The sequence below is a fragment of the Nerophis lumbriciformis genome, linkage group LG11 (assembly GCF_033978685.3).
Source record: "Nerophis lumbriciformis linkage group LG11, RoL_Nlum_v2.1, whole genome shotgun sequence".
Classification (NCBI taxonomy): domain Eukaryota; kingdom Metazoa; phylum Chordata; class Actinopteri; order Syngnathiformes; family Syngnathidae; genus Nerophis; species Nerophis lumbriciformis.
This window is the reverse complement of record NC_084558.2, coordinates 16,570,200-16,596,656: the sequence shown is the minus strand read 5'-3', so window position 1 is coordinate 16,596,656 and position 26,457 is coordinate 16,570,200. Positions and strand designations below refer to the sequence as shown.

The following is a 26,457-nucleotide window of genomic DNA, read 5'->3' as shown; positions in this document are numbered from 1 at the left end:
ATGCATTTATTTTTAGGGATTTTAATGGGTGCGTCCACAGGTTTTTTTGGCCAATTTGTGTGGCCAATGGCAAAAAACAAAATAGCAGCAATCTACTGCATACAGTACATAACTCTAAAAAACCCAAAAGTAAGACTTTCTCTACCATATTGATTGCGCTTCCATGGTCGGAGTTCTCTGAGAGCATCCTGACTCGGTCCTTCAGACTATGACAGTAGGTCACCACAATCTTACATACATCCTGCAAACACAGGGGGAAAATACCATCTAAATAGAAATTGTAATTCCCAATTGCAGTCATTTATCCAGTATTGACAGACCACAGAGCAATAGAGTAACCATAATGACTTAAGAAAGTTCAGCTGTTACTTCATTAAAACATTGGCTGTATAGCGAGACACTTTTTCAGAATGGTGATGGTTTGACCCTGGAACAGATTACAGTCATTACATTTTCTAACGAAAAAAACTGTTTCATAACATGAACTAAGGAGATTGAGGCTACATCCCGTTTAGGTTCCACATTATTCTTGGAAATGATGAACGATCAACGGCAAAAATGCTTTCTTTTGATGTTTGAAGTTATCAGAATCCATCCATCCATCCATTTTCTACCACATGTCCCTTTCAGGGTCGCGGGGGGGTGCTGGAGCCTATCTCATCTGCATTTGGGCGGAAGGCGGGGTACACCCTGGACAAGTCACCACCTCAGAATCAGAATCAGAAATACTTTAATAATCCCCAAGGGGAAATTAATATTTTCAGCACAATCCCATTCAAGACCAGACAAACATTACAGGGAGACAGAACAGGATCGCTGACGGGTCTGACAACTTCCGGGAACCACTTACAGAAAGGGGGTGAGAAAAAAAATTCAGTCTAAGCCTGGGCCCCTAGAGAGGGGGTCCAGACTGAGGCCAAGGGTAAAAAACCTCATAGCCATAGCACACTTAAGCATGTGTGTAAGAGGGAAACATCAAAAAACACAAAGGACATTAAAAGAGCAGACCTGATGCAGCCAGCCACTTCTACACACAGAAGTAAAACAAAAAAAACACAAAAAAAAACATATACACTGTGGTGGCCTCTGCGTCGTCTGCTGGGGTGGGGGGAGCATGGCCAGAGACAGGAGCAGACCCAACAAAGCAACCAAGCCTCACTGTCTTTATTTCGGTAGGTAGTTAATTTTTAGATTTGATAACAATATTATTGTTTAGTGTTATGTTACTGTTTAGGCCCCGATGCAAGATGGCGCCAGTATGTGCTTTGGCCTGCCGTCTCTCGCTGTCAGCTCTGTTCGTTTTTGTGTTTTTTGCGTCTATTTTCGTTTCTGTCAGCTCACTGCTTGTGTATGACCGCCAAACACTGTTGGATCTTTGCCCCTCTCCCACTGATATGATCAACTTCGACGTTGGTTTTTCGACGTCCCAGTCAGCTTTTTCACCTGGCCGGATTCCTGCCTTCCTTTCCCGCCCCCTGGCTCCTCTCCCCCGGCTGAAGCGTCTCCGGCGCCGCGGTAAACGTGGCGGCCAGCTGGTGAAAGTTAGGGCACTCCTGGCCCGGCTTCCCGTGGCTCCCCGAAGGAGGAATGGTGCGGTATCCGGTCTCCTCCTGCACCCACGCTCGCTCGATCCGATCGGCTCCTGGCTGGTTCCTATCGTTGGTTTGGAGGAAGAAGCTTGCCGTCGTCGCTCCTGCTGTCCCCGCCCCCGGAGGCGCGGGGTTGATCACCGCCACCTGCGGGCTGTGTGTCGGGCCCCACCCGGATTAATTGCGGCCTTGGACGTGCTGGCCCCCGCCAGGTTCGGTCTTGTGAACGCAAGATCTTTGACAAACAAAACTTTTATCCTGAAGGATTTCTTCACTTCCCGCGGACTGGACTTCCTCTGTGTGACGGAGACATGGCTGAGAGCCGGTGAGTCCGCCCCTCTTAATGAACTTCTGCCTCCGGAGTGTTCCTACTTTAATTCCCCACGGCCGTCCGGTCGAAAAGGAGGAGGATTAGCAGTCGTTTTTAAAAATGACTTTAAATGCCGTCAGATCCGCCTACAATCCTCCTTTTCAAGCTTCGAACTGTGCATGTTTGAACTGGGTCTTTCTGATGTCGTCCTGTGTGCCGTCATCTATCGACCACCCAAGTACCACAAAGACTTTATAACTGACTTTTCTGAATTTCTGGCTGAAATCCTGCCCAAATATGATCGTGTCCTTATTGTGGGTGATTTTAATATTCACACCTGCTGTCCAGACGAGCCGCTTTCCAGGAGCTTCCTGAATATAATCGACTCATTTAACTTTGTACAGTCTGTGTGTGGTTCTACACATGAACGCGGGCATACACTCGATTTAGTGCTCTCGTATGGTTTGTGTGTTTTTAATTTGGACATTTGCGACGCTGTGTTCTCTGATCACATGCCGATCCTGTTTGATATTGCCACGCAGTGTCCAGTTAAATTGTGCGCACCGCCCCAACGCTCTCGCATGTTTAATTCTTCGTCTCCTGCTCGGTTCTCCTCTATTTTTTCGACTCTTTGTGATGATAATTCTGCAGCATCTGTGTGTCTGAATACTGAAGAGTTGGTTTCTGGGTTCAACTCTATCTGTTTACAAACACTGGACACGATCGCGCCTTTCAAATGCCGCCGCGCTAAAACCACGCCTCAGCCCTGGTTGAATGACGTCACTCGGGCTGCCAGGCGCGTATGTAGAAGAGCAGAGAGAAAATGGAAAAAAGACAGGCTGCATGTGTCCTTTGCCATTTTTAAAGAAAGCCTGTTTTCCTTTCAGATGACTGTAAAAGCAGAAATGAATATATATCTATCTCAGATTATATCTTCTAACTGTAACAACCCCAGAGTTCTGTTTAAAACTATTAACACTGTCATTGATGCTCCCAAATCTGCTGGTTTTGATGCTTCTTTTGAATTCTGTGAAAATTGTCTCCATTTTTTCACTGACAAAATTGTGTCAACTAGAGCCAGTCTATCTCAGCCTTCATATGACCCTTCTGTTCCCCTGCATTTCTCTTCTGTTTTCCATCAGTTTGAGCCGGTGTCCTTTTCTTTTTTAAGTGACACAGTTAGTCATATGAAGCCCTCTGGTTCTCCTGCAGATGCCCTCCCACCTCGCCTGTTTAAGGAGGTACTTGCTACTATTGGATCAAGTGTCCTTAACATTATCAATAGTAGCCTCTCTTCTGGAATAGTTCCAGTAGAGTTTAAACATGCAGTGGTACGACCTCTACTTAAAAAACCCAGCCTCGACCCCTCTCTCCTCTCTAACTTCAGACCTATCTCTAATCTTCCATACATTTCCAAAATATTAGAGAAGGTTGTCTACAGTCAGTTGTTGCCCTTCTTAGAGGATAATGGTATCACTGAGCTGTTCCAGTCCGGTTTTAAAGCCCTCCACAGCACAGAGTCAGCGCTTCTAAAAGTTTTTAACGATGTCCTCCTGTCCACTGATTCTGGTAAATATGTTGTCCTGGTGCTTTTAGATCTGTCTGCTGCGTTCGACACCGTCGACCACGCCACCTTAATCACTCGTCTTGAGAACTGTGTGGGCATTAAGGGCGCCGCCCTCAACTGGTTCCGGTCGTACCTAACCGACAGGAGTTTTTGTGTAAAAGTAGACAGTTTTATGTCGTCCACAGCTCCTTTACCACATGGGGTCCCCCAGGGCTCAATCCTTGCCCCAATTTTATTTGCACTTTACCTTCTCCCCCTTGGTTCTATTTTTAGGAAGTACAGTATTGCATTTCATTTTTATGCCGATGATTGCCAGATTTATTTTCCCTTGGCACAAAATAACACGGTTCAACGTCTTATTGACTGCCTGCACGACATCAAAGTCTGGCTTTCAGCTAACTTCCTGAGCCTAAATGAAGATAAAACAGAAGTTATGTTGTTCGGTCCAAGTCGCTCTCCCTCCCCCAACGTTGACCTCGGCACTTTGACCCCGTATCTCAGCGACTCTGTCACAAACCTGGGGGTAAAGTTTGACTCAGATTTTAAATTCGAAAAACAAATCAGCAGCGTCGTTCAAAAAAGCTTTTATCAATTACGCCAAATAGCGAAAGTGAAACCGCTTCTATCAAGACATGATCTTGAGAAATTAATCCACGCTTTTATCTCGACTCGTCTTGACTACTGCAATGCCCTGTATGTTGGCATTAGCCAGGCCTCCCTCGCCCGCCTGCAGCTCGTGCAGAACTCTGCTGCTCGTCTGCTAACACAGACCCGCAGACGTGAGCACATCACCCCTATTTTAGCGTCCCTTCACTGGCTCCCTGTGCGTTACCGAATACATTTTAAACTCCTTTTATTTGTTTTTAAATGTCTAAACAACCTCGCGCCAACCTATCTCTCCGACCTCCTTCAGCCTTACTGCCCCACCCGATCCTTAAGATCAGCCGATCAGCTGCTGTTGACGGTCCCTGACACAAGGCTGAAGCTTAGAGGTGACAGAGCTTTTGCCGTTGCTGCTCCCAAGCTCTGGAACGACCTACCCCTGAGTGTTAGACAAGCCTCCTCTCTTCCTGTTTTTAAATCTCTCTTAAAAACATACTTTTATTCCATGGCTTTTAACACTGAGTGATATCCATCCTGCAATGGCGCCCCATAATACACCTGCTGTGATCCTGTTTTTATGTTTTTATGTTTTTATTAATTCTATTTTAATTATTTATTTTTTATCGTGTTCTGTTTGTATTGTGTTGTGTTTGCTCGGTACTCGTTTTATCTTTTAACCTGTTCATTGTACAGCACTTTGGCTACCCCTGTGGTAAATTTTAAATGTGCTCTATAAATAAAGTTGATTTGATTTGATTTGATTTATCCAATGACATCATAAACACAACTAATGATAATTAGTTTACAATTAGTAATGGCTTACTGTGCATTGGTTGTAATGATTGTTTTGTAGATATATACAATGCATCATAGATACTGTACCTCAGTGATTTTGACCATGAGCATGAAAGCCTCCTCAGGGTCAGGCCAGGACATCTGTTTCCACAAGTCACACACCGGCTGGATACAAGCCACTAGGTCCACTGCTGAGGAGCTGTGTTTAATGGGCACTCCCCCACACTGCAGGGGCTGCAGCTGCAAATCATGTTTATAAAGATGACGCGGCACCGCAGAAATACACGCACCTTGAAAAACATAAAAGGGGAGTACCTGGTCAACCTTGACAGCCCTCTCCACTCTGTCCTTGGTGGTGAGAAACACCTTGTTGAGCCAGTAAGGCTGAGCCTCTCTGAAGTTCTCATGAAAGTTTGTTAGCTTAAGTAGACCTCTGAAATAAAAGAGAGACAGAAGCATATGTTTAGATGTAGGGATGTCCGATAATGGCTTTTTGCCGATATCCGATATTCCGATATTTTCCAACTCTTTAATTACCGATACCGATATCAACCGATACCGATATCAACCGATATATGCAGTCGTGGAATTAACACATTATTATGCCTAATTTGGACAACCAGGTATGGTGAAGATAAGGTACTTTTTCCAAAAATGAATAAAATAAGATAAATAAATTAAAAACATTTTCTTGAATAAAAAAGAAAGTAAAACAATATGAAAACAGTTACATAGAAACTAGTAATTAATGAAAATTAGTAAAATTAACTGTTAAAGGTTAGTACTATTAGTGGACCAGCAGCACGCACAATCATGTGTGCTTACGGACTGTATCCCTTGCAGACTGTATTGATATATATTGATATATAATGTAGGAACCAGAATATTAATAACAGAAAGAAACAACCCTTTTGTGTGAATGATTGTATAATTGTAAGTGTATCTTGTGTTTTTTATGTTGATTTCATAAAAAAAAAAAAAAAAAACTCCCCAAAAAACGATACCGATAATAAAAAACCCGATACCGATAATTTCCGATATTACATTTTAACGCATTTATCGGTCGATAATATCGGCAGGCCAATATTATCGGACATCTCTATTTAGATGTTTTACAAACTCCACACCCACTTGAGATGTTTGCTTATTTTTGTTTTTCCTACCTTAGTGACTTATTGCCTTTAGTGTGTTGTTTGTTTCTTGAAGAAAATAATAAGTTCTTAGAAATGTTCTTAACCAGAACTTGTTTTGTTTTTTGATTTGGGTTCACCTTCTTTATTCCATAATACCACTAAATAATGTGCTTTTGCTGTCTCCCCTTAATGTGTTTTATTTTGAATACAAAAGAGTGAGTCAATTACAAAACTACAATGTAGGGAAGGATGATAAAATCTTTATTGTGATAACAATATATATGTATCACAATATATTATTTGATATGTAAATAATGATATAATTATTTAAAAACTAGTTACAAAGGCTCCCATATTGGCTGCCGACGTATGCAGTGACATATTGCCTCATTCCCTGTTGTATTATTTTGTTAAAACTAATATTAATCTATGTGATAGTTTACTGTTAATAAATGGTTACTTTCTGTTGTACCGTGGTTCTATCTACACTCATCACTTATTATTCTATTGTTAGGATACTAGCAAGAATATTAGTTTGGGGCGACACTACACATCTGGGTATGGAGCCAATCCCAAGTGCAGTAGTTACAGGGTAATATTGGTATTACCAATGCTAATACTTAAAATGATCAAGAATATTAAATAATTAAAGTTTGATCACAATTAAAATCAGACAAAAACTATTGGCGCTTCTTTTGGTTTTTGCCCTTAAAGCCCTGCTTTATGCAGAGACTTTCCCCCCGAAATTGTAAACAACAAAAACAAAAAAAGAAAAGACAAAAGATTAATTGATAATGAAAAATATCTATCGAACCACTGTTGTATCGACCATATCCTGATATCGTTACTGTCAATATGTGTATCGATCCGACCACCTCTGTTTATGACAGGGGTATCAAACTTATTTTAGCTCAGGGGCCGCATGGAGAAAATCTGTGCACACGCGGGCCGGACTATTAAAATCATAACATTAAAACTAAAAAATAAAGACAACTTCAGATTGTTTTCTTTGTCTTACTTTGGCCAAAAATAGCACAAACACATTCTGAAAATATTACAATAAAAATATAAAAAAAATACCCGGCAGCGGTAAAGTTTAGATCTGTTAAGGAAAGAAAAAAATGAATGAATGTTTATAACTGAATAAATTTACATATAATGTGTTTTCTTTTGTATTATTTTTTCAAATGAATTAAGTAACCTTTATGACAACCTTTTTCCAAAACACAATATAGAATGTGAGATATAACAGGATAATGCATACATTTATCATTTGTTTTCAAAATGCTTACAAAAAAGTGGGACCCCAAACATTTACTGTGGGACCCCATTTTTATGACTTGATGGGGTCTCTGTGACCCCATTTTGAAAATTCCTAGCGCCAACACTGATGGAGTATCGATGCGTGTAAAACAGCAGCGGGTGGCTGTGGCCTGCGGGCCGGTTCTAATACTAATCAAATATCATCCCGGGGGCCATAGATCATTCATGGCTTTGACTTTAAAACCCCTGGTTTACGATCAAAAGCTCTAGCTTAGCAGTTAGAATATCCTCCCACAGTGTGTAGCGTACCATGAATTGATAAACGTGGACCCCAACTTAAACAAGTTAAAAAACTTATTCGGGTGTTACCATTTAGTGGTCAATTGTACAGAATATGTACTGTACTGTGCAATCTACTAATAAAAGTTTCAATCAACCAATCAATGTTTAGCGAGTCCTCATCCACTACTGACAATATTTGTAAGCAACATACTTATTTGCCTCCATGGAAGCAAGGATTGCTGACTTAGAAGTGGCTCTGCACTGTAGAGGGACATTAGCCGCCAACGAGAATGCTGCATTGCGTCGAAGACACCTTTATTGGCTTGTCGCTGTCAAATATAACATTAGTTTTAAAAGCTCTATAGTCGGCCAAATGTAAATCATTTATATCGTATATTGTCTATACCTCGCAACCCTACTATTATGTACACATAAATTACGTCCTAATTCTTGAAGTGCTTTTTTGGAGGCATACAATTTTGCTCATAAGCTAAAAAGTTTGGACACCCCAGATTTAGACCAAAAGTACTGGGCCAACTACAGAAACCTTGTTGACCTGTCTGTCCCCTTTGCAACTATAACAGCTGCCATTTGTATGAGAAGACTTGGTGTGTGATGGGCTGTTCTTGCAGACGAAACTCAATCCAACTCCAACATTATCTTTTTGGGGACCCTCTTATGGATTCCATTGTATCTAAACTAGGCTGGAACTCTGCACTGTATGATTAAGTTGCTGCAAGGTGTTTGAAGGATGTCTGACCTTTTCTGTAAGAAGGCCTTGTCTTTCTGGATGGCTTGCAAGCTCAGATAAACAGGAAACAGGCTGTTGGCTAGACTCTGATCAGTCCGACCCTCCATCAGTGATAAGGTTTCTCTCACTTCAGCAGCAAGCTATGGCGAGGAGGACAATAAAAGAAATGAGGTGACATAAAAATGAAGTTAATGATAGGCGTACTCACCAGAGAATCGAACTTCTTGTAGACTTCTGTGAAAACGTCCACTTGCACTGCGCTGTAAGATTACAAAATACAACACAATTATTTCAGTGTTAACAACATTATAATACATTTTTTTTCCACCATGTTATTACCTCACAAATATTCGGTTCCAGACGTCCTTGTTGAGTTTTATGTCTTCCCGCACTTCCTCAATCAACCTGGAGAGAGCGCTCAAGATTTCGCATAGATCCTGTACGTCAGACAAGTGTAAAAACATTCAATAGGATAGACCAGGGGTCGACAACCCCACATGTGGCTCTTTAGCGACGCCCTAGTGGCTCCCTGGAGCTTTTTCAAAAATAGAAAAAGATGGGGGGAAAAAAAATGTTTTGTTTTAATATGGTTCCTGGAGTAGGACAAACATGACACAAACCTTCCTAATTGTTAGAAATCCCACTGTTTATATTGGGAACATCTTCACTGATGAGAGTATTTGGCGAGTGCCGTTTTGTCCTACTAATTACGGCAGTCCTGGAACTTACCATAGTTTGTTTACGTACAACTTTCTCCAATGCTGCCACAGAAAGACGTGTTTGATGTCACCCCTTCTTTGTCTCATTTTGTCCACCAAAGTTTTTATGCTGTGCGTGAATGCACAATAGTGAGCTTTGTTGACATTATTGACTTGTTGGAGTGCTAATCTTAATCATTGCTAACATGCTATTTAGGCTAGCATCATTATGCCTTGTTTGTAGGTATATTTGAGCTCTAAATTTATTTTACTTATGTCCTCTGTGAATTTGATTGATATTTGCATGTCTCATGACACATTATCTGTATGTAATATTGGCTGCATTTCTGACAGTTGTTTGTGTGCAGTTATAGACCACAGCAAACGTTACACAGCTTGCAAAGATTGTAATAAATCCATTAGAAGAAGACAGCCTGCCGTTTCGTTTAACTTGGAAACAAACATCTATAACTTAGGCCATTCTAAGCCAGTAACTTCCAGGAGTTATCTCACCCTATGAGAAGCCTCCATTTTATTAATGTTTTCCAATTTTGTAAAAATGTGTAAAATAAATAGGTTGTACAGCGCTTTTCTACCTTTTTTAAGGAACTTAAAGCGCTTTGACACTATTTCCACATTCACACACACACACACACACACACACACACACACACACACACACACACACACACACACACACACACACACACACACACACACACACACACTGATGGCGGGAGCTGCCATGCACGGTGCTAACCAGGCCCATCAGGAGCAAGGGTGAAGTGTCTTGCTCAAGGACACAACGGACGTGACTAAGATGGTAGAAGGTGGGGATTGAACCAGTAACCCTCAGATTGCTGGCACGGCCACTCTCCCAACTTCGCCACGCTGTCCCGTGAAATATTACATTTCAACATTTCTGTCAATGAAGATTTGCGTCAGCCTGCGACAAATAGTCATTTTGATAGTAGGCTAATATAGCTAATATAGACACTTATGTCATGTGTTGCCATCATTATAACACTTATATAAGGCGTTTAGTTTTTTGCGGCTCCAAACCGATTTGTTTTTTGTATTTTTGGTCCAATATGGCTCTTTCAACATTTTGGGTTGCTGACCCCTGGGATAGACTTTATTTATCAGCGATTCCCACCCACTGTGATACAATTCACTTAATTGATCCAAAAGGGATTATTTCCTATAAAAATATATATTCTCTATCCATCTAGTTATGTTGGGGATACATGACAGACAGAACGTGTATATTATCTTTGATGAGATGGCAAAAGATACATAATTAACCTGTGTTTCCACTTGTGGCCATTTATTTGTACAACAGAATATGTTTGTTTTCATGTAAAGTAATTGCCTTGTCTCAATAAAGGTTGGCTAACAATGGTCTGAAGTGATCCAACACAATGGCTCTGTTAAAAGGTGTGCCTATAAACAATATGTTTATGATTGTGGTTGATATTGTCATGTATCATACTGATACATGAGCACAGCTACAAACAGCTCAATACAGTTCTACATCACTGGACATTGCAACCACAATAATAACATTATAGTTGTATACCTATTAAATGCAAATAAGCATTTCTAAAGGTAAAATATTTAACTTTGTGGTAAGTTCTTACCTTGGTCATTGGCTGATGCAAACCTTTTTTGTTGGTGAACCACTCCTGTGTACCTGTCTGTTCCAAATGGACGAACCATAATATTAGTGTTCCATTGTATCAATGACGTCATTCTTATTATTACTGACCTGTATGGCATCAGCGACCTCCTCCTGGAGCTCAAACTCAGCTGGGTTCATTTTCTGGAACGCTTGTGTCTTGCAGATTTGAACCAAGATTCTGAATAACAGAGTGAAATAACAAGAACCCAATCATTCATAATTAATCAACACGTAATGATTTTACATACACTACATCCGTTAAGTATTCTCAATGCTTAACTTTTTCTACATTTATGCCTTATTCCAAAATAGAACTTATGAGGACTTGGTTCGGTGCTGTAGCTCATTGTATTTCAAATTAACACCGCCCATTGAAATGAATTAAAATCAATTTAATTGGTGCTTGCCCCCCCAAACTGTACAATTTTAACATAGAACATGCCTTTTAGGTAAGAAATGTTGTCTAAAACAATAGAAGAGAATGTACTACAGCAGTCTATGAAGTAACTAATAGTAATGTAGGGGATTTTAACTTGGAGAGTGGACTTCTACAGTTTCTACTGAAAACTGCTTCTCTGTCAAACACACCGTCAGTAGCTTCTCCATATTTTCATGGATAAATGTCCACCATGTCGATATCATTTTAATATTCTTGGCTGGCGCCAAACTCACTTTGCTTCAGTTTGGAGCAGACTTGCAGTGATACAAAATGCTTCACCGAATCAACTACACGCTCATGTTTTTGATGATTGTTGGCCCTGTGATGAGGTGGCGACTTGTCCAGGGTGTACCTCGCCTTCCGCCCGAATGCAGCTGAGATAGGCTCCAGCACCCCCGGCGACCCCAAAAGGGACAAGCGGTAGAAAATGGATGGATGGATATTTTTTTAATTCAATGAATAGCATCCACTTCTTCTCAGTACTCTCTTTCTTCCTGGTCTGAAAAACAAAATTATGTCGATCTCTAGCTAATGCTAGCGGGTAAGATCAGATGTTTTGGTTAGATCAGGTGTCCCCAAACTACGACACGCGGGAAGTCCCAAGTTTTTTTGGGGACTTTTTATTTTTATTTTTTTAAATGTTTCCTTTCTAATCCATTTTCTACCGCTTGTTACTCTCGGTGTCTCCTAGCCGCTCAGGCAAATCATATTGTCGAAAAAATGCATTTTCCCATCGATAACGGGACACCCGACACCGCACCCTAAAATGATATGAATATTTAAAAAATGATACAAATGAATGTACATTGTTACTCCAACTTAAGAGGGTTTTGATATAAAAGCTGTTTCTCTGCTAATTACTATGCTTTAAGTTACAAGCAAACTTTTGAGTTACAAGCATCCCCGCCATTAGTTGGTGCAGCAAATGTCCCAGTGAACCCTGTAAGATTTAACCCAGGGGTCCCCAAACTTTTTGACTCAGGGGCCGCATTGGGTTAAAAAAATTTGGCTGGGGGCCGTGCTGTATATATATGTATACATATATATATATATATATATATATATATATATATATATATATATATATATATATATATAAAATTTGGCCGGGGGCCGTGCTGTATATATATATATATATATATATATATATATATATATATATATATATATATATATATATATATATATATGTATATATATATTTATATATGTATATATATATTTTTTTTAACCCAATGCGGCCCCCGAGTCAAAAAGTTTGGAAACCCCTGGGTTAAATCTTATGGGGTTCACTGGGACATTTGCTGCACCAACTAATGGCGGGGATGCTTGTAACTCAAAAGTTTGCTTGTAACTTAAAGCATAGCAATTAGCAGAGAAACAGCTTTTATATCAAAACCCTCTTAAGTTGGGGTACCAATGTACATTCATTTGTATCATTTTTTACATATTCATATAATTTTTAGGGTGCGGTGGGTAGAATTTTAAACAAAATGTAGATTGAGTGAAGCATTGTTCTTTCTTACTTTCGGGATGTGTTGTAGACAACAATAATGTACCTTAACAGTGTGTGCAACTTTGGAGTAGTATTTGGCGTCGGGGAGAAGATATCTCTGTATTTTGACACTAAATACAGTCCATACTGCAGGAAGCCATGAAGAGAGTCCCCAAGTTCTTTTTTCTGTAATGCCAATCAATCAGTTTGTCAATATTTGTTACAGGACATGACATGGGTGATGATTGGTTATGACACAATTCTTTGTCTTTCCCACCTGTTGGTGTGGTAGCTCCTGTTGATGCCAGTGGTACTCCACGCTAGTCAGCTGCTGTAACAGCAAAGAGGAGTCCACCTCCAAGCTTTGGTACAGTTTACTGTAAGCCACCCACTTCCTGCAACAGTAGAATGCAGTCTAAGTAACAGGAAGGAATAACTTCCAAAAGCTATCTTATTTGAGTAGGCTCCCACTGTAGATACAGTATGAAGTAATGGTAATGTTTTGTTTTGAACATGCTTTAAAAATGCTTTAGAAACATCACATGTGAACAGTAGCATCGAAAAAGGGGTCGGCAGGAGCAGAGCTGATTTAATCCTGTCCATGTCTCAGCAATTAGTTTGTTCACTTACTACGTGTTTAAATTCTTACCTGTTAACATTTTCTAATAGGTGTAGAAAATAATAAAGAATGTGTAATACTAACTAACAAGCTTCCTCACTGATGAAAAAAAAAGAATAAAAAAAAAATAGGTGTTCAAAAATAGATGGAAAATAATTTAAAAAATCATGTAAAATGTTATGTTAAACTCTTATGCTTTTATTTATTTTTTCATTTTTATTGTGTTTTTTTCTATTTTATTTATTCCTATTATTACTTCTATTATTCTCTCAATGATATGTTTTAATTAATGTTTTAATGTATTATTTATATTTACATGTATTTGATCATATGTTTCATACTATTTTTTTAGATGCCGTTAATTTTAGTTATTGTGTGTGTGTGTGCGTGTGTGTGTGTGTGTGTACGCGTGCGTGCGTGCGTGCGTGCGTGTGTGTGTGCGTGTGTGTGTGTGTGTGTACGTTCTTGTATTTCTACCCTTCTTGAGACATCAACAAGGAAAAGTACCTTCCATATGAGGACCGGTGAACAAGTTAGGACCGAAATCATGGTCTCAATACGGAAAACCATTGCATCTAATAGAGAATGTCTCATTTGCGCCCCTGCTGGTGAAATTTAATACAAATTAGAGTGGTCCCAAAAAGGAGGGATTTTTCAAATTGACTGTGTCCATCCATCCATTTCCTACCGCTTGTCCCTTACGGGTGTCGGTTTTAAAAGTGCCCCCCCTTTGGTCAACATATGAAATAACAAGTGTGTGTAAAAATTTGAAGTGCTCTCACTCCGGCCAACATATGTAATAACAAGTGTGTGTAAACTAATTTAAATGCACCCCCTTTGGCCAAAATTAATTTAAAAAATTAAATAAATATTTATATAGAGACATACTGTAATACCTTGAAGTAAATAATGAAGATTAAAAACCATCCATCCATCCCATCTATTTTCTACCGCTTGTCCCTTTATGGGTGTCGGTTTTAAAAGTGCTCCCCTCGAGTCAACATATGAAAAACAAGTGTGTGTAAAAATTTGAAGTGCTCTCCTTCTGGCCAACATATATAATAACAAGTGTGCGTAAAAAAAAAATTAAACGAGCCTCCTTTGGCCTTAAAAAATTAAATAAATATTTATATAGAGACATTCTGTAATAACTTGAAGTAAATAATGAAGATTAAAAACTAATTACAAACAAAAAATAAAAATAAATAAAATTAACTAAAAGCTTACCTTTTTTATATTTGCATTAATGTTGTAAATACAAATCTTTATATATCTAGAAAGGGTGACAATGGTCACAATGCATTTTTTGGAGGTCTCAAGAAGGTAACTAATACAATGTGTGTGTGTGTGTGTGTGTGTGTGTGTGTGTGTGTGTGTGTGTGTGTGTGTGTGTGTGTGTGTGTGTGTGTGTGTGTGCGTGTTTTCTTCTCTTTTTGTTTTTGTTTGTAAAGCACAGGAGTTACAAAAAACTGGCATAAACATTATAATGTATGCTCATTATGTTATAGTATGCCAGTAGTGCTCGCGATGCTAAAGCTAAAGCTAGATGCTAATTACAGCACTTCATGTATGAAAAACAAAACATTGGATCTGGTTTACGCTATTTTTGTAACAAAATGATAATTGAATAAATACAATAGTTATTGAAAAGGGTTCCCAAATAATCATAGTGGCACTCACAAATAATTTTTAAACGAAGACGATCTTAAATAACTGTTCACACTCAATGACGTGCTAGCTAATGCTAATTAGCATAGCCAACATAAGTAAGTGTGAGTGAATTTAGTGAGAGAAGTGTAAATATTGAGGAAAAAAATGCCTTAACCCAAGTAAAAAAAATACTAGTTTGCTTAAAGTCGAAGCAATAAAGAAAAAAAGGAGGTGTTGAAGCTGATATTACACTACCTCAGGGGTGTCCAAAGTGCAATCTGGGGGCCATTTGCGGTCCGAAGCTAATTTTTCAATGGCCCGCGGTACAATGTGAAAATACTATTAAAAAAATACATAAAAAAGTGGAATAAAAAGCAAACATTTGCAATGTAATGAGAACAAGTTGCAATGTTGACTCTAATAACACAAAGCGGCCATGCTTTATAGCAGTCATTGCTCAAAAAATAATAGTGACTCAAAATCAATGTTGTTATGAATTATTAACATATTCAAAGCTCCAATGACTTCACATCAAAAATCCCACTTTGAAATTTTTTTAGGGTGGAAATATTGCATATTTTTTGTGTTTGCTGTATAAAAAACGTTTTCTTTGACAAAAAGGGCATAAAACAAGCAAACAAAAAAAAACATGAAAAAAAGATTAAAAACTGATAATCGACGGATAGATCTGAAGTTGCTCTGCAGACTTAAGAATTGAAAGATTAAAAAATACAAAAAACTTTTATGCATGAGGCCCTTTTGCATCCCCGGGAATTTTAGTGGGACTTTAAAATAAGTATTAGAGTATTAAAAAGCATTAAAATCAATGTTGTCATTAATTATTAACCTATTTTAGACTCCAATTACTTTCCATTAAATATTCCACTTTGAACATTTTTGGGAGGAAATGTTTCTGTTTTTTAAATAAAAAACAGGGTTTTGTAAAAAAAAGAGCATAAGACATAAATAAATTAACATTATATCAATAGATATACCTGAAGTTGATCTATAGATTCTAGTGTAGTTCAACAAAACTAAATAAAAAATAATATGTGATTTTAATGACTGGAACCCTTGAGGGACTTGAGGGAAGCCTTAAAGGTAAAAAAAAAAAATCGACATATTGTATTGGTTTTGAAAATGGAAAATATCAAAATGGCCCCCGAATGCTTTGATTTTTCAGTATGTTGCCCTCAGTGGAAAAAGTTTGGGCACCCCTGCACTACAACATTATGCCCATATAAAAAGGCATTACCATCATACATTATATGCTATTCAAGAGGTATTTGCAGTATCATAACAATGTAATTTCATGCTTAAAAACACTTTATCAGGAGGTTTTGTAGGTTCTTATATTGTGCCAGGTGATGTTTGCTCACGCCAAATCCTGGAGAAAAGGTGAGAGGTCGTTCTGCGTAGCGTACTGTTCCAGTAGAGTCTGAGCCTCACCACACAGTTCTCCTTTCCACGTAACGCAACTCTTGGAACAATGGAACAAGATGTGGGAGTTAAGTGAAGATGAGGAATATTTTTTCAGAGAGCTGCAAAAGGTACTTTTACCTTTTGTTTGGAAATGTAAGATAGGACAAACTGCTGCAGGATCCCACAGTAGTTGATGTAAGCGTTTCGACCTGCGCTTAGTGTCCCGTCTCTCTGTCAGTCACATGATACATACTTTTCTTTAAAATCACCAAATACATGACAAATTTGATTCAACTTGTAATATTGTAACACCAATAATAATGTAAGCCTGAAGGCACTCACTGAAATACACGTAAATTCTAAAATGTAACCTTTTTTTTATAATAACAGTAAAGTGGAATTTGCTTATCTTGACACACAAATATTACTCTGTGGGTGGGAATTACTCCGATATATTGACGACAGTTTTATTTTTCTCGTACATGCACATGCATCTTCCATTGTTGCCATTTATAATACAAAGTAGCATATAGTTCGAACTTATATCTGTCAGTAGACTCCATATGGAAGCGCTAATAACTACAACATGGCTGACGGGGAGACGACGAAGTCGAAGTGGAGGCACGTAAGTAAGACAGCGCATCCTGAAGAAATACTCAGAAAGCGGCTTGAAGATGGTCTGTAAAATGTAATCTATGCAAAATTTTGAGCAAAGAACCAACGCTACAGGTAATGGCAACCACAAAGAAGTGATAAAATGTAGAAAATAAAATTTGTAATATGACCCGTCGAAGTGAACACTTTCTAGTAATATTAGTAACATGGTGTACTGGGACATGGTGAATTGGTCCACATACAGTAAACCCTCTTTTATTGCTGTTAATTGGTTCCAAACCTGACCGTGTTAAATGAATTCACGCGTAGAAAAATTAACTATAAATCTAGTATATTTTTTAGTTTACGTCCTTTTAAAATAGAGGTTGTAAGCTTCTAGACATAAAAACAGGGAGAGGGACCTTTACACTTGTTTGTTCCATTTGATTGCTAAAGATACAAATTAAATGAAAAAAAAAAAAGTGAAGTGAGTACTGTAGTGGACAATCAGGGTACAAACGTGTCAGTTTTCGAGGGATGCGTTTTACCTCTTTATGGATAAACTTGAGCTGGAGGTGACAATGTCCACGGTCAGGGTACGTCTCTGTTCTGGGCTCTAGATGGTACCAGTTGTCTTCAGTACAGTGTAGGTCCTCAAATGAGAAGGACAATTATTCCAAAGTCTAGTCAGTCATACAACAAAATATTTTCTTGTACCTGGAGTTTTATGACAATTTTCCCCAAAAAGTCGTCGGTCCCTCTCTCCTTTTTGGCCTCCTTAATCATTCTGAATGAGCAAAAAAAAATAAATAAATAAAATAAAAAATAAAATAAATAAATATATATAGATATATATATATATATATATATATATATACAGTACAGGCCAAAAGTTTGGACACACTTCCTCATTTCAATGCGTTTTCTTTATTTTCATGACTATTTACATTGTAGATTGTCACTGAAGGCATCACAACTATGACACCTGTGAAGTGAAAATAGTCAGTGACTACCTCTTGAAGCTCATCGAGAGAATACCAAGTGTGTGCAAAACAGTAATCAGAGCAAAGAGGGGCTATTTTGAAGAAACTAGAATACAAAACATGTTTTCAGTTATTTCACCTTTTTTGTTAAGTACATAACTCCACATGTGTTCATTCATAGTTTTGATGCCTTCAGTGACAATCTAAAATGTAAATAGTCATGAAAATAAAGAAAACCCATTGAATGAGAAGGTGTGTCCAAACTTTTGACCTGTACTGTGTATGTATATATATATATATATATATATATATATATATATATATATATATATATATATGGATGGATATATATATATATATATATATATATATATATATATATATATATATATATATATATATATATATATATATATATATATATATATATATATATATATATATATATATACATATATATATATCCATCCATCCATCCATCCATCTTCTTCCGCTTATCCGAGGTCGGGTCGCGGGGGCAGCAGCTTAAGCAGGGAAGCCCAGACTTCCCTCTCCCCAGCCACTTCGTCCAGCTCTTCCCGGGGGATCTCGAGGCGTTCCCAGGCCAGCCGGGAGAGACAGTCTTCCCAGCGTGTCCTGGGTCTTCCCCGTGGCCTCCTACCGGTCGGACGTGCCCGAAACACCTTCCTAGGGAGGCGTTCGGGTGGCATCCTGACCAGATGCCCGAACCACCTCATCTGGCTCCTCTCGATGTGGAGGAGCAGCAGCTTTACTTTGAGCTCCCCCCGAATGACAGAGCTTCTCACCCTATCTCTAAGGGAGAGCCCCGCCACTCGGCAGAGGAAACTCATTTCGGCCGCTTGTACCCGTGATCTTGTCCTTTCGGTCATGACCCAAAGCTCATGACCATAGGTGAGGATGGGAACATAGATCGACCGGTAAATCAAAAGCTTTGCCTTCCGGCTCAGCTCCTTCTTCACCACAACGGATCGATACAGCGTCCGCATTACTGAAGACGCCGCACCGATCCGCCTGTCGATCTCACGATCCACTCTTCCCCCACTCGTGAACAAGACTCCGAGGTACTTGAACTCCTCCACTTGGGGCAAGATCTCCTCCCCAACCCGGAGATGGCACTGCACCCTTTTCCGGGAGAGAACCATGGACTCGGACTTGGAGGTGCTGATTCCCATACCAGTCGCTTCACACTCGGCTGCGAACCGATCCAGTGAGAGCTGAAGATCTTGGCCGGAGGAAGCCATCAGGACCACATCATTTGCAAATAGCAGATACCTAATCCTGCAGCCACCAAACCAGATCCCCTCAACGCCCTGACTGCGCCTAGAAATTCTGTCCATAAAGGTTATGAACAGAATCAGTGACAAAGGGCAGCCTTGGCGGAGTCCAACCCTCACTGGAAACGTGTCCGACTTACTGCCGGCAATGCGGACCAAGCTCTGACACTGATTATACAGGGAGCGAACTGCCACAATAAGACAGTCCGTTACCCCATACTCTCTGAGCACTCCCCACAGGACTTCCCGGGGTACACGGTCGAATGCCTTCTCCAAGTCCACAAAGCACATGTAGACTGGTTGGGCAAACTCCCATGCACCCTCAAGGACCCTGCCGAGAGTATAGAGCTGGTCCACAGTTCCACGACCAGGACGAAAACCACACTGTTCCTCCTGAATCCGAGGTTCGACTATCCGGCGTAGCCTCCTCTCCAGTACACCTGAATAGACCTTACCGGGAAGGCTGAGGAGTGTGATCCCACGATAGTTGGAACACACCCTCCGGTTCCCCTTCTTAAAGAGAGGAACCACCACCCCGGTCTGCCAATCCAGAGGTACCGCCCCCGATGTCCACGCGATGTTGCAGAGTCTTGTCAACCAAGACAGCCCCACAACATCCAGAGCCTTAAGGAACTCCGGGCGGATCTCATCCACCCCCGGGGCCTTGCCACCGAGGAGCTTTTTAACTACCTCGGCAACCTCAGCCCCAGAAATAGGAGAGCCCACCACAGATTCCCCAGGCCCTGCTTCCTCATAGGAAGACGTGCTGGTAGGATTGAGGAGGTCTTCGAAGTATTCCCTCCACCGATCCACAACATCCGCAGTCGAGGTCAGCAGAGCACCATCCCCACCATACACGGTGTTGACACTGCACTGCTTCCCCTTCCTGAGGCGGCGGATGGTGGTCCAGAATTGCTTCGAAGCCGTCCGGAAGTCTTTTTCCATGGCCTCCCCGAACTCCTCCCATGTCCGAGTTTTTGCCTCCGCGACCGCTGAAGCCGCACACCGCTTGGCCTGTCGGTACCTGTCTGCTGCCTCAGGAGTCCCATGAGCCAAAAGAACCCGATAGGACTCCTTCTTCAGCCTGACGGCATCCCTCACCGCCGGCGTCCACCAACGGGTTCTAGGATTACCACCACGACAGGCACCAACTACCTTGCGGCCACAGCTCCAATCGGCCGCCTCGACAATAGAGGTACGGAACATTGTCCACTCGGACTCAATGTCCAGCACCTCCCTCGTGACATGTTCACAGTTCTTCCGGAGGTGGGAATTGAAACTCTCTCTGTCAGGAGACTCTGCCAGGCGTTCCCAGCAAACCCTCACAATGCGTTTGGGCCTGCCAGGTCTGCCTGGCATCCTCCCCCACCATCGCAGCCAACTCACCACCAGGTGGTGATCGGTAGAAAGCTCCGCCCCTCTCTTCACCCGAGTGTCCAAAACATGAGGCCGCAAATCCGATGACACAACTACAAAGTCGATCATGGAACTGCGGCCTAGGGTGTCCTGGTGCCAAGTGCACATATGGACACCCTTATGTTTGAACATGATGTTTGTTATCGACAATCTGTGACGAGCACAAAAGTCCAATAACAGAACACCACTCGGGTTCAGATCCGGGCGGCCATTCTTCCCAATCACACCTCTCCAGGTTTCACTGTCGCTGCCAACATGAGCGTTGAAGTCCCCCAGTAGAACGAGGGAATCACCCGGGGGAGCACTCTCCAGTACTCCCTCGAGTGAATCCAAAAAGGGTGGGTACTCTGAGCTGCCGTTTGGCGCGAAAACGCAAACAACAGTCAGGACCCGTCCCCCCACCCAAAGGCGGAGGGAAGCTACCCTCTCGTCCACCGGGTTGAACTCCAACGTGCAGGCTTTGAGCCGAGGGGCAACAAGAATTGCCACCCAGCCCGTCGCCTCTCACTGCCGGCAATGCCAGAGTGGAAGAGAGTCCAGCCCCTCTCAAGAGAAGTGGTTCCAGAGCCCTTGCTGTGCGTCGAAGTGAGTCCGACTATATCTAGCCGGAACTTCTCCACCTCACGCACTAGCTCAGGCTCCTTCCCCCCCAGCGAAGTGACGTTCCATGTCCCAAGAGCCATATATATATATTATATATATATATACATACATTCATATACACATCCATATATAATTATATACATATATATATACATATAGACATTTATATATATACATATATACATATACTGTATATATGTATATATATAATGTACTGTCTGTCTAAAGTGCTAGTAGGGCAAAGTAAAGCTTGTTGCCTTTTTAAACTAGTAAAGTTGGTTTTGAACTCCTCCAGTTTCTGAGTGAGTGAGACCTCCTCGTCCTTATCCCTGGAACAACAACAATGATCCAATGAGGTGATTTTAAGGCACTAGACAGCAGAGGTATGGAAGTTTTTGAGCTGCTGTTGTTGTTGTTGTTTTTACCACATCTCAAGATGGAAGCTGGCGCCCAGGATGTTGTCAAACTCCCTGAACACAAAGCAGGATTACACAAAGCCTGATGTTTTTAAGCACACATTCAAAGCATTCGGGCTCACAGTATAAACGTCTCGTTCCAAATGGGGTTGAGAGTCTGCATCTTTATGTCTGTCTGATAAATCTTATCATCAGACACGGCATCCTTCACCACATATTTGGAGGCTTTGGATCGAGATCGACGTGTGCGTTTTTCTTCTTCATCCTCCAGTATTGTCAGCAAGCAATATGGGTCACTAAAACCTGAACAACGAGAAATTATTATTGTAATTTTTTTTGTTGGTATATTTTTGTATTGTTGGACAAGAGCAAAATCAAACAAAGCAACTAAATCCCTAAATGTCATTGCAAAATTGTAATTTTCAAATGAAACATAATCAGTCAGACAGTCTACTGACATGATTTATGCAAATGTTACCATGTTATGTTCCAAATGCAACTTAAAAAACACACAAACTCTTACTTAAAACTGACAAACTACTTGGAACAAGAGATGTTCCGGTCAGGATTTTATGCCGCCGATTCCATTACTGATCATCCATGAGTGAGCTTGGCTGATACCAATCTTGATTACCGTATTTTTCCGAGAATAAGTCCCACCTGCCGAAAATGCATAATAAAGAAGGAAAAAAACATGTATAAGTCGCACTGGAGCCCGGCCAAACTATGAAAAAAAACTGCGACTTATAGTCCGAAAAATACGGTACTGCATAAACTGTAAGATTTCAATTTATTTATGTCGAGTGCCATTGACAGTTTAACAATATCAACACAGTATTTAAACTAGTTCCTTATTTTTTGAGCAAAACAAAGTCAAGAGTGCACAATAATTAAACAAATGTAAAAAAATACTATGTACTACTCATTCAAATCCTTCGGTCCTCATGTGTCCATGAAATTATTCCTTGAATTTGTAACCTCAACAAAAACTAAAAAAGATAGACATATTTTGAGAGAATAGAAATATAAATCTAATCACTCTAGTATCAGTAGGATACTGATAGTATTTGACATAGATGAAGCTTTTGGTGAAGCATATGGTAAATTGTTAAACACATTAATGATGCTTTGAGACAAACATTGTCCATGGAAACAACTCAGTAGACAGCAGAAAAACAACAATCAACCATGGATGTGCGAAGGGGATTGAAAAATGCTTGTAATAAAAAGAACACTTTATATAGAAAATATATTAAACAAAGATACATAGAGGCAGAAAATAAGTATACGAAAATTATAAGAACAAGCTAACTAGCATACTACGAACATGTAAAACAGAATATTACATTAAATTATTAGACAGGAACAAAAACAACATTAGCACAACATGGAGCATCCTAAATAGCATCATTAAAAATGGCACTAAGAGGGATTACCCACAATACTTTTTAGACGGAAACGTAAAACATGACCGTATGAAGGAAGTAGTTGAAAGCTTCAATACCTACTTTGTAAATATTGGAACAAAACTGGAGGAAAAGATTTTAGACCTAGTGTCAATTGAGGACTTCAATGACACCATAGATAGAAATTCCAACTCAATGTTCTTCACGGATGTGATACAAGAGGAAATAGTTAAAATTGGGAATAAATGCAAATCCAAGAACTCTATTGATTGTAATAGAATTGGAAACGATAAAAAAGGTTATTGAATACATTTCAGAACTATTGACATACATCAGTAACCTATCATTTTAAACAGGCAAATTCACAAAGAAAATGAAAATGAAAAAAGTTGTACCAATTTATAAGATATTGGGTCTGTCTATCTGTGTTGGCCCTGCGATGAGGTGGCGACTTGTCCAGGGTGTACCCCGCCTTCCACCCGATTGTAGCTGAGATAGGCTCCAGCGCCCCCCGCGACCCCAAAGTGAATAAGCGGTAGCAAATGGATGGATGGATGGGTTTCACTATGTAAAGCGCTTTGAGTCACTTGAGAAAAAGCGCTATATAAATGTAATTCACTTCACACACTTCACTTCACTATAAAAGTTAAAAGTTAAAGTACCAATGATTGTCACACACACACTAGGTGTGGCGAAATTATTCTCTGCATTTGACCCATCACCCTTGATCACCCCCTGGGAGGTGAGGGGAGCAGTGGGCAGCAGCGGTGGCCGCGCCCGGGAATCATTTTGGTGATTTAACCCCCAATTCCAACCCTTGATGCTGAGTGCCAAGCAGGGAGGTAATGGGTCCCATTTTTATAGTCTTTGGTATGACTCGGCCGGGGTTTGAACTCACAACCTACCGATCTCAGGACGGACACTCTAACCACTAGGCCACTGAGTAGGTGGCCTAGTGGTTAGTGGCATTGGTGTGATAAGACTGGAGACAAACACCAGTTTACAAACTACAGGCCTGTTTTCCTATTTCTACAATTTTCTAAAATTAATGACAACAACAACTTGGGCAAATTCATAAACAAATATAGTTTTGGAGAACCAATATGGATGCAGAGCCAACATTTCAACATCAATGGCATGAATTGAAATAACGGGAGAAATTACCAACGCAATAACTGGTAAACTGTGCAGCAGCAGGATTTATGGATTTAACAAAAGCATTTGACACAATTAATCATAATATCTTAATAAACAATTTAAACGGTATGGCATTAGAGGGCGGGTCTTGAACAGGCTAAGAGGCTATCTAAGTAACAGGAAGCAATATGTGAAGCTTGGCGAACACACATCTACAGCTATAAATATATCTTGTGGCATACCCCAGCGATCAATATTGGGACCATTTTTTTTTTCTATAAAAATGACATTTGTAGAGTTACAAAAGACTTAAAGTTAGTATTGTCTACAGACAACAAAAATGTGTTTTGTTCAGGAGAGAACACATAGAAGAAATACACATGATAAATGCAGAAATAAATAAATTAAAGAGATGGTTTGACAAAAACAGACAATCCCTAAATCTCAGTAAAACTGAAATAATGCTTTTCGGTAACAGTAGAAGATGTGTTGTTCCTAGCTAGCTTAGCAGTTAGTATAGCTATTAGCATGCCGGCCCATGATTTGCTCTCGGTGTGTAACATGTTTAGCCTTGTCTCCCAGTACTAATGATACTTAAGATACTTAGAAATGCAGTTTATTATTGCTGCATTGGTAATTATTATGGAGACACGTAATTAGCTGCTAGCCGCTTTTCAGCCGGGCAAATAAACTTAAATACAATGTCAGTCAGAGGTAATCTGTGTTTGTAATCGGCATTAAAGGGTATTAATCGGCAATAGTGATCACGTATTTTTCACAAAAATCGGCCAATACTGATAGTTGACCGATCAATCGGCACTTCCCTATATACTTAGAACTGCATAGTGCTTTGTTAAAGGCATTTTTCCCTAAAGGCTACCGTATTTCTCGGTTAAGGCACAAAAGGACCTCAAGTAGTGATCTATCTTGGTATTCTTTCAGACATCATTTATATTACTAATCTACATGGTAACCACAGATTATAGAATATGTCATAAAATATATATACCCAAATGGGTCTCAGTCATAAAAATGTAAAAAAATAAGTCGTATATTATTTCGTTAGATTTTTTCAACACTTACATTACATCTCTCGATCAACTTAAGGTCTATCAATATAAAGAAACAAAATGTTTTGTTGTATGCCCTTTTCTTTTCAAAGAGAACCCTGTTTTTTATGGCAAAATCAAAAAATATGGATTATTTTCCCCCCCAATTTTTTTGAAGTGGAATATTTAATGTGAAGTAATTGTATAGTCCTAAATAAGTCAATAATTCATAACTCTATTGATTTGAATTCATTATTATTTTTGAGCGATGACAGTTTAAAACAAAATCCCACTAAATTTCATGTGGATCTAAAATAGCCCCACTCATAAAAGTGTTAAAAACAAGCCATACATTTTTTTTAATTACTTTTTTCTTATATGGTGTTTTTTAGAATGTGCCGTGGGGCTTTAAAAAATGCTGTGGGCAGCATTTTCGTCACCTCAGATTTAGACATTAAAACTATTTTTCAAGAGTTTGCAAGCAATATAAGGTTGCAGGAATGCAATTACTGTGCTGGGATGTTCCAACTAGGTCTAAATAGGACTAACTGTTTCAATACTGAATGTACATTTGTTTTACCTTATGAGTAAGCTTCATCATTAGAAAAGTGGGCCTTACAATCAAGATCAATTTCCATGTTTGACCTGTGACCTGTAAACTTTGACTCTACTGTTCAATAGTATCAGATGTATTTGTGTGAGTGTGTGCTACACACAAATTAAGCAGCAACAACAACCATGCAGGCAAACTAAAGATTACAACAGGTGCACTGCAAATAATTTGCCACTTGCAAAGATTTAAAATTTTATTTTGAGAAATGTCCCTAGTTTTAAGAGCTATTTACTTATTTTTAGTCATTGACTTTACATCATTATCTTAATGTTAGCATATATATTTATGTGTAAAATTGAGAAAATAAGATATTTTGGTTTTATCAACATGGAAAATCTTGTTTAAAGATTCTGGACCATCCCTGGATGCTTAATTTAAGAATTGCAAGTTGAATAGTGCTTAATTTCAGAATAAAATACTTATTTCAAGCTCAAAAGTCTTGTTTAATTAGTAGATGTGCAAATCTTAATTTAGGATGTCTAATCAAGTAAAAATTACTAACTGCTAATAGTTTTTAATATTTTTTCCTAAAATCTAATCTTTTTATCAGTATTGGTATCAGCATTACTAGCCCTGTATTTAGTATCAGACCGATACCAAATATTGCAACCCCTGCTGATTGCTGACCAACAATCATCAATGCAACAC

General features: G+C 39.6%; 1 protein-coding gene across 3 annotated transcripts in view; it reads right to left on the bottom strand.

The window, feature by feature from the left end:
• Positions 1-26,457, bottom strand: part of unc13d (unc-13 homolog D (C. elegans)) — a 49,900-nt gene that overhangs the window by 15,560 nt on the left and 7,883 nt on the right. For all 3 annotated transcript variants that reach the window (XM_061967208.1, XM_061967209.1, XM_061967210.1), the window contains 17 exons: positions 21,727-21,907; positions 21,614-21,658; positions 21,446-21,517; positions 17,609-17,678; positions 17,440-17,544; positions 16,436-16,528; positions 16,255-16,355; positions 12,884-13,001; positions 12,671-12,792; positions 10,760-10,850; positions 10,632-10,688; positions 8,633-8,730; positions 8,502-8,553; positions 8,303-8,433; positions 5,180-5,297; positions 4,952-5,104; positions 146-241 (listed from right to left, as the gene is read on the bottom strand). In XM_061967208.1, coding sequence (XP_061823192.1) covers positions 146-241; positions 4,952-5,104; positions 5,180-5,297; positions 8,303-8,433; positions 8,502-8,553; positions 8,633-8,730; positions 10,632-10,688; positions 10,760-10,850; positions 12,671-12,792; positions 12,884-13,001; positions 16,255-16,355; positions 16,436-16,528; positions 17,440-17,544; positions 17,609-17,678; positions 21,446-21,517; positions 21,614-21,658; positions 21,727-21,907 — 1,703 coding nt within the window. The remainder of the gene's footprint in view (positions 1-145; positions 242-4,951; positions 5,105-5,179; positions 5,298-8,302; positions 8,434-8,501; positions 8,554-8,632; positions 8,731-10,631; positions 10,689-10,759; positions 10,851-12,670; positions 12,793-12,883; positions 13,002-16,254; positions 16,356-16,435; positions 16,529-17,439; positions 17,545-17,608; positions 17,679-21,445; positions 21,518-21,613; positions 21,659-21,726; positions 21,908-26,457) is intronic.